Raw genomic sequence first — 13381 nt, 5'->3', positions numbered from 1 at the left:
ATCCAGTGATGTGCTCACTAGACAAGCATCCCAGATGTGTTATCAGAAGTGGTCTCTGAAGTATGGATGAGGCGAATTGTGTGTGAATGGCTTAGCCACCGCTGCTGATCATTTCTTCTCCTGCATCCAGTCCCAGCTTATGCAGGTCCAGACCCATGCTGGCCAACACTTGAAGAAGAGTCATCTCCTGTTGTGTGACCTGATGGATCAGAGCCGGACAGGTGGGATTGCACTGCGGCCATTGGCAGTTATCTATGAGATGAAATGGACAGCCCTTCAAAGCGGTTTTACTGTTCTTATTGGCCTCCTGAAGACTTCTGTCCCAACACTGAAGAGCACGAGACACGGACGTACCCTTGATCTGGAAATCCAACCAGGTGCTGGAAGACAAAGATTATTGCTCAGATGTTGATCGATCATAACTCGGGAGATTTGATGGACATCACATCACAGCACATGAAGAGCATGGAGGTGTGGCATGAATGTAGATTGTAGATTCTATACATTTGATGAGAAATGTTTAAATTCATTTTTTGATCTTCAAAAAATTTGTTTTTTGATTGCAAAAATTTTGATTGACAAATCTGAGCTCAGTTTGACACATTGTGGACATCTCTTCTGAAACATTTCTGACTCTTTTCCTCAGGAGAAATATCAGAGACTTACGCTTTGCATTTGCTGTATTTTATTGGTGTCTAGGATAAATAATTGAAATATTAAATATTAATCTCATCTGGGATTTTTCTTATAGGATGCAATTCAAATGCACTCCAGTCATCGAATGCCATAAAATCTTTCCGTTTTTACTACAAAAAGAAAACTGAAGCAAAAAACAGAACAGAACAGAATAATTTAAAAGAATCGAAATATAGTAGTAAAAAAAGTCACACATTTCTTTTTCATTTAATAAGTTACATAAAAAAGAGTATAATGGCAAATGTTGCAAACAATTATTAAAACATTGTATCATATCACTTATAATCTCCTGAAATTATTCATTTGACTGTTTGTGTTGGTCTCAGACTTTAAGAACTCGCTGAACGTTCATGTTTCCCTCCTCATAAACATTCTCCTTTACAGCGAGCGTGAGCTCATCGTTGTTTTGTCATAGTCTTGTGGTTCATGTCACAAATCATCCGCATCTCTGTTCTCTCTCATGGCGAGGGCTATTATTCAAGTGTGTGAAAGAGTGAAGTGGCAGATGATCGTATGATGATAAATGAGTGGTCAGATGCGGTGTATGAGCTCACCCGTGAGGAGTGTGTGTGTGTTCTTACCTCTTGATTATTAAAGTGTGAGACAGACAGGAGGGGGCAAACACAGCCCTAAAACAACAAACACCACAACAAGTTGACATAATTTAAAATTTCCTTTTAAAATGATGACAATTTAGGATTTTTATTTATATTTAAATTCAATAACAACATTTTATAAAGTGTATTTTTGCAACCTGTAAATGATGAAATGCAGAGAAAGTCTATTTCCAAAAGAGATCATGTTTATTTATTGTGCATTCCCATGAATATCAATCAAACTTGGTTTGTTTTGATTTAAGACCCAATAACTCCGAAATACTTACACAATCAAACATAATAAAAAACATGATTTTTGAAAATGTTTAAAATCTCTTTTTGTAAATAAACTCTTGATAGTACTGTACTCACGTCACATCTTTGAGAGAGTTTTTCAGCTCTTTTCCCAGATTCTGCATGTAAGTCCACTGCTGCTCAGAGAGAGACTGACCGCCCATATAAATATTCTCCAATCGTAACTGTTCCTCATCAAACAACCACTGCACCACAAACAGAGGAGCTGGAAACACACACAACACGACATGAGCCTTAAACTTGATTTGTATTTTAGATTTGTTCTGATCGATGTTATCATATAAAGACACCTGTTATGTGGGAGTACAGTTTGTGTCCGAAAAAGCATTGCCATTCCTCGCCTCTTTTGTACTGCTGCTTACACTTGTCTGGGACAACACCATTCCACAACCTAAAGAAAGTGATTCAGATGTATAGAGAAAACTATTAGATATCAGCTTTCTTGCAGCTCAGTGGTTAGGTTAGGCGCTAGGTCATGGGTTCGATTGCACATACTCGGAAACGCATTGTAAGTCGCTTTGGATAACAACGTCTGCATCTGTGCCACAAAGCTCACAATTACACTTTATTGATCCAGAACCTAAACCTATAGTTTACCGAAGTCCTTTCTTTATGGCATCAACCGGGGTACAGGAGGCGCTGTCGGGACAGTCAGGTGCTTTCTGCTGTTTGCTCTCCAGAAACCAGCCAGAGTCCACAAGACCTCGCACCTGTGCGTCTGCACCCAACTGCTCCAGGAGACCGGACACTTTGTCAATGTTTAGCAGCACACCTGTTCCTCCGGCACTGCAAGAGAACACAAATATGATTCCTCTTGTACAAAATGATATTGGGTGTTTCAATGTGGGATGTTGTATTGGGCTCTTGGGAAAACCAACAGAACGTGTTGCTAAGCTTGTAGGAACCCTGCGTGGTCGGACACATATAGATATGATGTCATTGTCTATTGCATTACAAAGTGCAGTAAACATTTTAATGGTTAGGGTTAGGACAAGAGGATGGGCTAAAAACAGTGTTCCGGGGATGGGTGTAGGATTTCGTGAGCAGATGGCTCGGCTTTAATTGTTTAAAGCATCTAAATGTGTCACAACAGATGTAATGATTGACTCGTGTTGTCTTCACATCCAATTAGCTTCTTTATCGTTGCTACAGTTTTAAGATTGTAGACAAATATCTACACTGTAAAATTTTTTTGCTGACTTAAAGTTTTTAAGTGCCTTAATATTAGTCATTTCACCTCTATTTTAATATATTTTGTTTATATTTTTAAAACAGATCCATTTTAACTTCACTTTTACAGTATATGATCTTTAAATTAAGGCACATTTTCTTCACTGTGATGCCATAGAAGAACCATTTTTTGGTTCCCTAAACAACAAGGTTCTGGAATTTCTTTCTTTCTTTTTTTCTTTCTTTCTTTCTTTCACACCTCACACCTAAAAAAGTTCTAAAAAAAACCTTTCTTTTTAAAGTTCTGGTTACAGCCACTGGCTCAAAATAGTAAGTTGAAATGACTTTAAGCCAATAAAAAAATTAAGTAAAAGTCAACAGTGTTGAAGAGAAAAGCCACAAACCATTTCCACAAAGCTGAAATCACTACAGAGTGTAAAGTGCTGTTCAATAAATCCTCCTTCACTCGAAAAGCATCACACATTTGGGAAACATCACCTGTTTAAATTTAAAGTGATAGTAAAAAGACAGTTTGCAACAGATGTAAGGGATATATGAAGTTCTCACCTGGTCCCTGCCAGCATCACAACTTTGGCTTGTTTCAAACCTTTTGCTGCAAGATCTTTGATGACTTCCCGAATGATCAAAGATCCCATGAAAGTGTATTCTAATGTAGAATAAAGACAGAGAATTCATAAAAAAGACTCTGTTTTGCTGAGCGAAACTTTGTGTGGTTTGATAAAGTTTCCACCTGTTTCTTTTCCCTGTTTGGGTTTTGACGTTGCTTTGTTTCCACTCCATACATCACTCGAGCAGTAAGGAACCAACCTAAACACATACAGTATATGACTCAGATGTGCTATTCAGTAAGGTTGCGTATCTTTACATTTGGTCAGAAACTTACACAATATTGGCATTATACCAGTGAGGATTTTCCTCGATTTGTGCAGACAGAATACCGCTGCCTGTAAACCATCAGACAAGGTTTAGATTCATTTTGAGCTGCTGTGGTTTGTGTAAATGACTAGAAGACGTTTTGCTGTCTGTCTGGTAAATATCAGCTCTACCTTTGCGTGTCTGCGGCCAGTCGGTTGAGCTCATGAGACGGGGGACAGATTTATATCTGGAGTCGCATGTCTCTTTGTTGTAGCAGCACCAGCCACCTAGACATGATGAATCATAAATAAAGTGAAATAAAGCGACTGGGAAAACATGAAAGACCTTTGTGCAGACTTTCAAACTCAGACAGCTATGACTGTACCTGCATGATCTACAGCTGTCTGGTGATAAAGAACAACTTGATATTAACAGGTTGCGAATGCGTGTTTTTTGTACTTTCATTATTTAAATAATTTCTTTATGCAAAATCAAAATAACACAAGGATGACAGCAGCTTGTTAGCTGAATAAATATTAAAATAAAACATGCTGTTGGTTTGTATATTCAGTTTCTCATGGTTCATCTAATTTGTGATTCTCATCATGCTGCATTTGCTGAACCGGTAAACACACAAAAATCACATCTAAGAAGATGAAAATAACACAGCTCGCGTAAGCTCGCTGACCTCTCTTGACAAAATTAACTAGGGTTTAAATACTTGCCTTCCAAAAATATCAGCCATCTCCTGCTTCCTTTGAACTCCTTTAGGTAAAACCTGTGAGACACAAATAAATATAAATTTCTAGAGAACACAACCATATGAGGACATATTTTATATCTCTTAATGTCTTAAGGACCATTATGTGACACATACATTTTTGTGTATTTAACAATGACACTGGTCTCCAGTTTTTTTTTATTTCACTTGACACATTTCCTTGAGTTTACTATAGTCGAAGTGCATACATGGTCATAAATTCAATCACAATACACTGCACTTTTCAAGATGGCTGTGAGGATATCATTGCTGTCTTACCCAGCGGCAGTCCCGTCGTTGCATGTCACTAATGTGTTCTTAAGAAAATACAGCTTCATTTCATCAGTGGGTTTGCTGGTAGATGCACTTTGTTGTGTGATTCCTCGACCTCCAGCATTGGTGTCTTTACTGGACTCAGCCGCACCTGCTGGCCTGGGGTATGGATCATCTTCAGGACCGTGATGAGTGGTCTCTACTGCTTGACTGTTTGGCTTTTTTGCACCTTTTCCACTCGGCTTGGCATTTCGGTTGTTCTGGCAAGAAACGACTCCCAAAAGAAGCAGGTACATAACATGACACAGAATATTCATTTCAAATCCAACAGGGCCAACCTGAAACACACATGCAGAAGAAACTACATGAAACCTCTAGAAGACCTCCATTAAAAAAAAACATTTGGCAAGTTTAATAATGTCAGCCCTACGGAAACCATAAGCCATCAGATATCAAAGCACAAGCGAACAAACTTACCCTTTTACACGACGCGTCTGGTCCTCCAGGCACCTTCAACAAAAAAATCCTCTTTTTGGATTGACGTCACGTCGGCGTCCCAAACCGGTCTTGATCTCTGGTCGTGGTCTGCGTTTGATTTTATAGTGCCATCATATGGACCGCACGTCTCTACATCCCCCCTTGAGTCGATGCCAGCTCTGGGCTGCAACCAATGACACATCAAGCCTGGATGTCTAATGGCGAGGAGAAAAGATAACATGCCCTCTCTCGACCGCGTTTCAAAGAATTCCCCTCCCCACCCGACACAGTCCCACAACAAGCCCTCCCTGCCGTTCCTAGACCAAGCTTGACTTTGATTTAAACACCTACATGGTTGAAATACCTGCATAACCCAGCGGCTACATGGCATGCGGCTCCGGGTCAGTGGAACAGACCTCTCTCCACTCACTCTAATGTGTAGAAGCTCTTCATTCACTCCTTCACCTCCGTATTGTTCTAGCAGGCAGATGGAGGTTGATGTTTGAACATCACAGAAAGAAAACGCTCATATTCACATTAAGCAATAAGCAATACGCTCCCATCTAAACACACACCGAAATATTTTTGTATAAACTTTTGTGTTGCATAAATTAAAGGCACAACGCAAAGTTGAGTTTAAGGTAACACACAACGTGTTGTCATTAAGTAGACACAGAGATGTGTTCAGTTAATGACAGATTATAGAGTGTGTATAGTTTCGATATGTGAGATTTATTTAATGTTGAGCTTACTGTTCAACTATTTTTATGTCTTACATTACGTGTAGCTTTGTGTGGCAGTTGCTACGCTCGCTGTGATGTTTTCAACCAATGATTGGATTATTTAAGCACATCATGTAGACTTAAATAAGTTATTTTGAGAATCAATAGTTTTGTGATGCTTTAAAACTAAATAAATGTATTTAACCCTCAGGACCGGAAAACTGAAATGTTGTAAAATGTTCACTTGTTCATTTGAACATCACAGCTAAGACTGTCAAAGAAATACTGATTTGAGTTCAAATGTTTTATTTTATTAGAGGATCAAATCTAAATGCAATCACAATCAAGTATTCCACAGAACTGTCATTATATCAGATAACTTTACAGTTCTGCTTTTAAAGGTTGTTTTGTATTTTTAAGGAGGTGAAAATAAATCAGACTCGACATCAGCTGTTGGGATGCTTACTATGAGATGTGTTCACCTGAAGGCTTTAAAGTGTTGCCAGAAATGCTTCAGCAGTGTGAAAGTATTTAGATAAAAAAACGTCTAAACAGCTAATGAAATGACATTTGATCTACCGAGCCGAAAACATTCTTCATTCTTTCTGTATTTAGGAGCACGCAACATGCTTCTGTCTTCCCAGAATTCACTGCTGCAATCTGCGGCGCAGACCTCAAAACGCAGAACAACAGAGAAAAAGAAGGTGTAAATCCTTCACTTGATTCTCCAATACAGCCAGAAGGTTTTGAAAAAAACTTTTAGATGGCATTGCTTGTCTTCTATGTCTTTGATATCTGCTTCAATGGATTTTTGTGCAGAAGCTGGCAAGACGCGGCAGATTTTCGAAATTCGTCTGTGGGTCTGAACCCGAAGACTTCCACGCAGTCACACACAATCTCTGGATCAATGGAGGTCAGGTCTTGTTTTTTCGAACACACGCTCAAGGTCATTGTCTTTGTTTGCACTAGTGTGTGTTTGTGTCATCGCAGAATTCTAAGCCGTAGGCAGCTCGAGCGCATTTCTAAGCTGACAGGCATTAAAGCATGCTGTACCTCCGAGAAGCGCAATACATGTGTTTTTTCAGTGCACGCTAATGTGAAAGGGTCATGATCCAAAGGCTATCAACATCTAAACCCAACACCAAATACTTAAACATCCACAATTTACAGAGCGGGCAGGTGTTCATTTGGATGTCACCAGTGCTCAGGAGAGATATGTATGAGCAGAGGTGCAGGTGACTTGTTCGCTCACGGCGTGATGATTTTCGCTGAGAAGCCGTTTGTCACGGACCCAACATCTCTCAGGCTTTGCTGGATTGGTGCGAAGGGCGAGACGCCCACTGATGGGCACAGACGCAGAAGTCATGGTGGATGACATGCTAATCTTCTGTAAGCAGTCAATGCGATTGATGGCCTGGTGATGTAATAGACGTTGAGAATAAATGACATGACTGAAATTGTGATTTGGACTGAACTCAGAGGTCACTTTCATCATGCAAGAGCTTCACGATTCAACCATGGACAGCGGTTTCATGTGAATGAAACAAGTTGTCCTAACTTTGGTTTAACAGTACAGTACTTAGATACTTGAGATTTATAAATGTGATCTGTTCTTATCTCAAACAAACAGACTTCAGTGGCTAAAAAGGCAACATTGGTACACCAACAGCAGAAGAGAAACTCTTTTAAATACAACAAGATAAGGAATACTGTTACAGAATACATCGTAATAAGTCTTCCCCTTTCCTGAATAAATGAATAAAAACAGATTAGAAACAGTTTCAACTTTATAGGCAGAATAACACAATTCTATGAGAAATATAAATAGAGAGCACTTTGGATATTGCAACACTAATATTAGTAATACTAATAATATTAATGTGGCAGTAATGTGGGTGAAAGTTATATTCAACTTTATATGCTTAAACGCATCAAATGTTTGCTTAAGATGACGGCGTATCAGAAAAACAAGGTAAAGGAACCATTGGATTTGAATGTGCCTTGAATAGAGCCTTTACTTCTACATTTTCTCTCATTATTTAATCCCACATGCTGAGAACAGAAATGAATTTAGTAGATTCAAAATTCTGAAATTAAGTTAAACGGCAAATCTGATCTAAACCAATATCTACCAATTTGGGGATTTTGTCTCTACCTTTAATGACTTCTGGGATTTTGACACCTTTTTGCGACAAACCGAGATGTGCCCACTGATATGTATTTATACAGATCAATGGATTCACCTTTATGACATCATCAAGAGACATTTAGCGCGGGTTTTCGCTGAAGGAAGTTTGGAACACTGATTATAAACCTCACTGGTATGAAACTGCAACATTTATATTTACATGACATTGATGCATTTGCCAGACGTTATCCTCACAGTGCGTACAGTCTTTACATATATCGCTGTATGTTGTCGGAATCAAACCCATGACCGTTGCTCTACTGTACAGGATCACATAACCTCTTGGTCACCATTCTCATTTTTCAACCAATCTCAATCTCTAAATCTTGATGAAGTCAGTATAGTGTTGGTTATTGATCATCGGTTCGCTCATGTGGGGCCAAATAACTTGACCGAGCTGAGCAGAAACACGGCCTTGAAGTTATGCCGGCGAAGTCACAGTCATGTCAAAAGCATTGATGAATGATCCGCGGGGTCACGCCACCCTCTGAGACCTCCATCTGATCAGAAACACAGCCGCTGGAAAGCTCATGACTTACTAAGACAAACATCCATACATACAGTACATGTTCACCTGTTCATTTGTGTCAATGTTTTGATTCATTGACACTTTTAAAGCCATTAGAGAGATATTTACACATTACATTGTTATGTTTGGATACGGAATATTGCTTTTTAAGGGAATAACACACTTCTTATTAAATACAATGATTAAGTGGACTTTTGTTTGACGTGTACTACATTGTATTATCTCAAATGAATAAATGTCTGTGTATTAAAGGCAGCGACGTACAGTAGAGAAACCATCATCACTTTCATCTTATGGGAGAATAATAGCGAGCAGACAGACGTGAGTAAGAGAAAATGTTTAACATTATATTCAATGATTCATCTGGCACCTCTGATGTTGCCAAGAAACAAAATCATCTGTATCCGAAAGTTTTTATGCTTTCTGTGGATTTATATGATCAATGTGCTAAAAATTTATAGCAACGATTTTTCACAGCTACACCAGCCATAATCTTTTGGATTTTTCTAAGTCTGGTTTTGCTGCCGATTTCCTTAATATGAAGTTAAGTTGAACATGAAGTTCCTCCGAGTTTAGGCAAAGCATCACATCACAAAGACATTTTCAGACATGGACTTTGACTTTATGAATGAACATCTGTCTGACTAACGGAACACCATTTCACAGTCGAATGTGTGTTTCCTGAAAGTAAACTTCTTCTTTCTTTGTTCTTAAAAAACAACGACAGTTTCGAGAGTATTTGTCACTCATGAGCTAAAATTAAGAATAAAATGTACACAGTCAAACTTTGCTGTAGATTTTATTTTAAACAAACGTATCTAGGTCTTATATTTTCTTTCATAAAACAAGACTAAATAGCTTAGGTCATTTTTCTTGTTATGTAAATTGTAATTCAAGAAGTTAGAACACAAGACAATAAATGCTTAGGAAGAATGTCATGTTTTGCAGTGTTGATGTGCTAATGCCAGTAATGCGGCCATTCTCTTCTTGCACGTTTTGAATCTAAAAAAATCGAAGTGTTTTAATTTGGATTCAAATAAAATTGAAAACAGTACTAATAAGAAAGTAGTATTAATGAAATCTACAGTGAGTTACTGGCAAAACTACCTCAAATCCTTACAGCCTACATTCATTCGGGTTAAATGTGCCGCTAAGATGATTATCTGTCGTGTTACATGCATGACATGATCTTACCAAGACCGCAGGTTAAAACCATTAGTCATTCATGTCAGACGGTACGAAACTCATACTTTAGCCACTTGGCAAATCTTTGACTCAAAGATTCTTTGGGAAACCAAAAGTTGTTCTGCAAAGAAACTTTAGCGTCTTTTTTTTTAATTGTTTATTAATTTTTTTTTTATAAAATTAAAAAGTTTATTAATTGTTGACATGAGCAATAACTTACAAGTGTTTCTAGTTGACAGTTTCCAAACAGGTTTGAGGAATGACGCTTGGTTTACACGGTTCTGTTCCTGCAAACAATAGAACGTCTCAGCGCTGACACAGTGAGTTAATATAGATGTTGGTTTTACGGTTATTAACACCTGCAGCTTGACTGGAGTCATCACTCGTGCTTTTATGTTATGGTAATTTTGTCACCCAATATGGAGGCCAAATATGTGCTTCAATGCTTGTTGCTTTTTTAACATCTTACATCACGCTATAGAGCTGTCAGCACTATTAATCTGAAACAGAAATAATCCTCTGACTCGGGTTCACTTTCAGGTGTGCAAATTCTTCCATTGTCCAGATGAGAATAGATAAGCGACACTTTATAACTTATTCACCGTCGTAACTGCAGTGAACTAGAATACTATACTACAACAGAAGCTTTATTTTTACAATATATAAATGTATTGTACAGTATGTATATATACCAGCAATGAATCTGAAACATTTCAGTCGATAAAGGACGAGGATTTGATACTAAAAATGTGCCATCTTAAAGTCTATTCTAAATCTAAATTTGTAAGTGCCGTTTTAAACTAAAGATTGCAGAAAGAGCTAAACTAAGAGAGGCGATTCATGAACACACACGTCAGTGTTTATACAGGGGAACCAGAGCTCTCTTGTAGTTTAGTTCAGGGTGTTGTAAGGGTGGAATCATCTGATGTATTGTGAGGTGAAGTAATGGGTTAACAGGACCGATAAATCCTTCAGCTCTTACTTTCATGTGTGTCTTAAATAGTTTAAGGATGCTGCTGGCAAGGCAAAGCCAGATCAGGGGTTTGATTCCCATTCAACACTCCAACACAAAAATACACTGAGAAAAAAAAGTCAGTGTTCTCAGATAGATGATCTATTGTTTTCTTCACAAAAGACTCATGAACGTCTACCATGATTACATTGCATTGCATTTGTGGAGGCATACAAATAAAAACACTGAAAGACCCACACCTGTGAAATGACTGGACTCAACACTAAACAAATTTGCCAACACATTGAATTGGTGCTTTTAAAAGAGTTATGAAACAATAAAGCCATTTCCCAGTTTGTATTCTTTTAATGGTAAAAGTGCTTCAAAAATGGTCTCAGTTTTCTTTAGCATTATAATTTACCGGCGCCTCTTTTAAAGAGCGAATCGACCGTTAACTGTACACGAATAACAGAGACAAAACCATATTTACAGGCATTTCTAAAAAGGTAAGCTCACTATATACGCTGAGAAACATAGATTGCAGCTTTACAGCCGGTCTGTATAAATGTTTTCAGAAAGAAATATCCCGGCACCTAAAGAGAGAAAAAACAACACAAACAAGATAAAGATATTTGTGTATTTTAGACAAGATGAAAAACAGGGTTAAACAGTGTGAAATTCATATTAGACATTGTTTAAAGAAGCAAAGACTCACAGATTCAGCATCATGCTCCAATCCTGTGTCATGATGCTCCATTTCATCATCACGAAACTCTTTAATGATCTGATGAAAACAGAAATACATTACCTTTCTGTATGATCTCTGCCGTTTCTTGTGTCAGAATGATTTCCATCACTACATGATGTAAACACTACCTGCAGTAACTCTGTATATCTCTCTGGGTCGACCTCCATCAGCGCTCTGATTTGGCTGTTGTAGTGCTCAGAGATGCTCTCCTCTACGGCAACCGTACAGGCCATAGCCCCTTCTTTACCCAGAAGAGCGCTACAGGCCCCTGCAGCCGCAAAGAGAGAGTTAGAAGAAGTACACAGGTACACAAATGAGCATGCCTCAATAATAACATACCTAGCAGATATCCTGTGATATTCCACAGCGGCAGCAATAATGTCGGTCGAACCCGATGCTCGCCCAGGATCTTGTTGAACTTTTCCAAATGCTTTTTCTCTTGGTCCCACATATGCTGTGTGACAAAAATACACATCCATCTGGTGTAATGGTTAATTTGGCATCCATGTATGTAAAGCCACTGTGCTGGTGTTTAGTACCTGGATTAGAGGCCCTGTCTGAGTTCTTCCGAGAACGGCCATCTGGCCAGCGTAGATACGGTTGGCTCCATACTCTCCTGCGTGGTCAACCCTCAGCATACTATCCAACATGGCCTTCTCCTCTACATCACGTGGTGGAGGAAGGACACCGTATCTTCTACATAACACGGAGCCATTTACTGCAACCACCAAAAGACAAACAAGCCTTACACACACCAACTCCATGTGAAACCCGGCATAGCATTCACTAGATGACAAACGTAAAGACAATTGTTTTTACAAATAGTATCGCTATGTCCACCTTATAAAAATGAATACTATTTATAGTTTTCTATCGTTTCCTTATTTCTATACGGTTTATATTATTTTGTCTGTAGTGCTGAAATGTTTTTTAATGTAAAGCTGCTTTGAAACCATGTTACATTTTCAAGATCATGAATAATAATGAATAATGGAAACATAACGTAACGGTGATACATATGTACAATACATATATTTAATTTAAACTACTCATGCATTAGCTCTTTAAGATCAAGAGGTTCAAACAACAACGAGAAACATACAGTAAATCTAGTCCAATTTCTCCCAAAAGAAAAAGCAATTCTCCATTACGAACATCACATGAACCACCAGCTGTTTACATTAAAACCTTTACAAATATCCATTATTTGTGTCTTATTCCAGGAAGACTGAATGATTCCCATCAGGTGGATAACATCCCACCAACAGACGCAACGCAGACCATCACAGTTTCCATTAAAACCATTATTTTTATAATCCAGTAGATACTTTAAAGTGTTACAACCTTGTAGTTTAAAAGACGTGTAATATAGTTATTATCATCCTGCTTAAGTTAGTGTCACAGACACAGATGATATAAATGGTGTTCATGACATCATGATGTAAGCTGGAGTAGCTGTCACGAACTGTTAAAGTATGTTGGTTTTGAAATGAAGAGCATGTTTACCTCCATTAACGTGAACACATCTCCTCACGTGTCTCACAGCAAACTCCGACACTCTCTGCATTTCTACAAACAATTTATTCACCGACAGACAACATGCGCAGCTGCTAAAGGTTGTGGCGCTTTATAGTGACGTCATGTTCGGGTCGCTTATTAAACGCGTCCACAAAATCATTATTTTAATGTTTCTAAAGAAAATATTTAATGTTGTAATTTTCTAGCGCAAATGTTCTGGTGCGTTCTGTGAACAATTCAAAATTCAATTATGGTTAAAGGAGAAAAAGGTGGTTGAAATGAGTCTTTCCTTTATTGATATATAGTATGGAAACTATGAAGATAATAACAAAAATGTTTCTTGATTAACAATTTACTTTTGCCAGCAAAACGTTTT

General features: G+C 38.1%; 2 protein-coding genes across 2 annotated transcripts; both read right to left on the bottom strand.

Moving 5' to 3' along the window:
• Window positions 1-91: 91 nt before the first annotated feature.
• Window positions 92-5003, bottom strand: notum2 (notum pectinacetylesterase 2; the record flags this gene model as incomplete). Its single annotated transcript, XM_079460044.1, has 11 exons — window positions 92-380; window positions 1278-1325; window positions 1665-1812; window positions 1898-1998; window positions 2205-2393; window positions 3345-3444; window positions 3529-3605; window positions 3682-3742; window positions 3845-3940; window positions 4379-4431; window positions 4693-5003. The coding sequence occupies 11 exons, from the start codon at window positions 5001-5003 to the stop codon at window positions 92-94; spliced, it is 1473 nt and encodes a 490-aa protein (XP_079316170.1).
• Window positions 5004-9937: 4934 nt separating this feature from the next.
• Window positions 9938-13133, bottom strand: coq7 (coenzyme Q7 homolog, ubiquinone (yeast)). The gene is made up of 6 exons (XM_079461196.1): window positions 12994-13133; window positions 12027-12205; window positions 11827-11941; window positions 11616-11755; window positions 11455-11523; window positions 9938-11332 (listed from the first exon to the last, which is right to left on the bottom strand). Exons 1-6 carry the CDS (start codon window positions 13052-13054, stop codon window positions 11255-11257), a joined length of 642 nt encoding a protein of 213 aa, XP_079317322.1. The 5' UTR covers window positions 13055-13133; the 3' UTR covers window positions 9938-11254.
• Between the last annotated feature and the right edge of the window lie 248 nt (window positions 13134-13381).

This window comes from Barbatula barbatula (genome assembly GCF_947034865.1).
Source record: "Barbatula barbatula genome assembly, chromosome: 7".
NCBI classification, from domain to species: Eukaryota; Metazoa; Chordata; class Actinopteri; order Cypriniformes; family Nemacheilidae; genus Barbatula; species Barbatula barbatula.
Note: the sequence above shows the minus strand (reverse complement) of the source record. Positions and strands in the feature narration are given on the sequence as shown.

Bases quoted from the DNA above. Each gene is read 5' to 3' on its own strand.
- coq7 (XM_079461196.1), bottom strand. From the start codon at position 13,054: ATGCAGAGAGTGTCGGAGTTTGCTGTGAGACACGTGAGGAGATGTGTT. The intron at 11,756-11,826 runs GTATGTTATTAT...TTGCGGCTGCAG, and splicing joins TATCACAGGATATCTGCTAG to GGGCCTGTAGCGCTCTTCTG. The intron at 11,524-11,615 runs GTAGTGTTTACA...TGTTTTCATCAG, and splicing joins GATATACAGAGTTACTGCAG to ATCATTAAAGAGTTTCGTGA.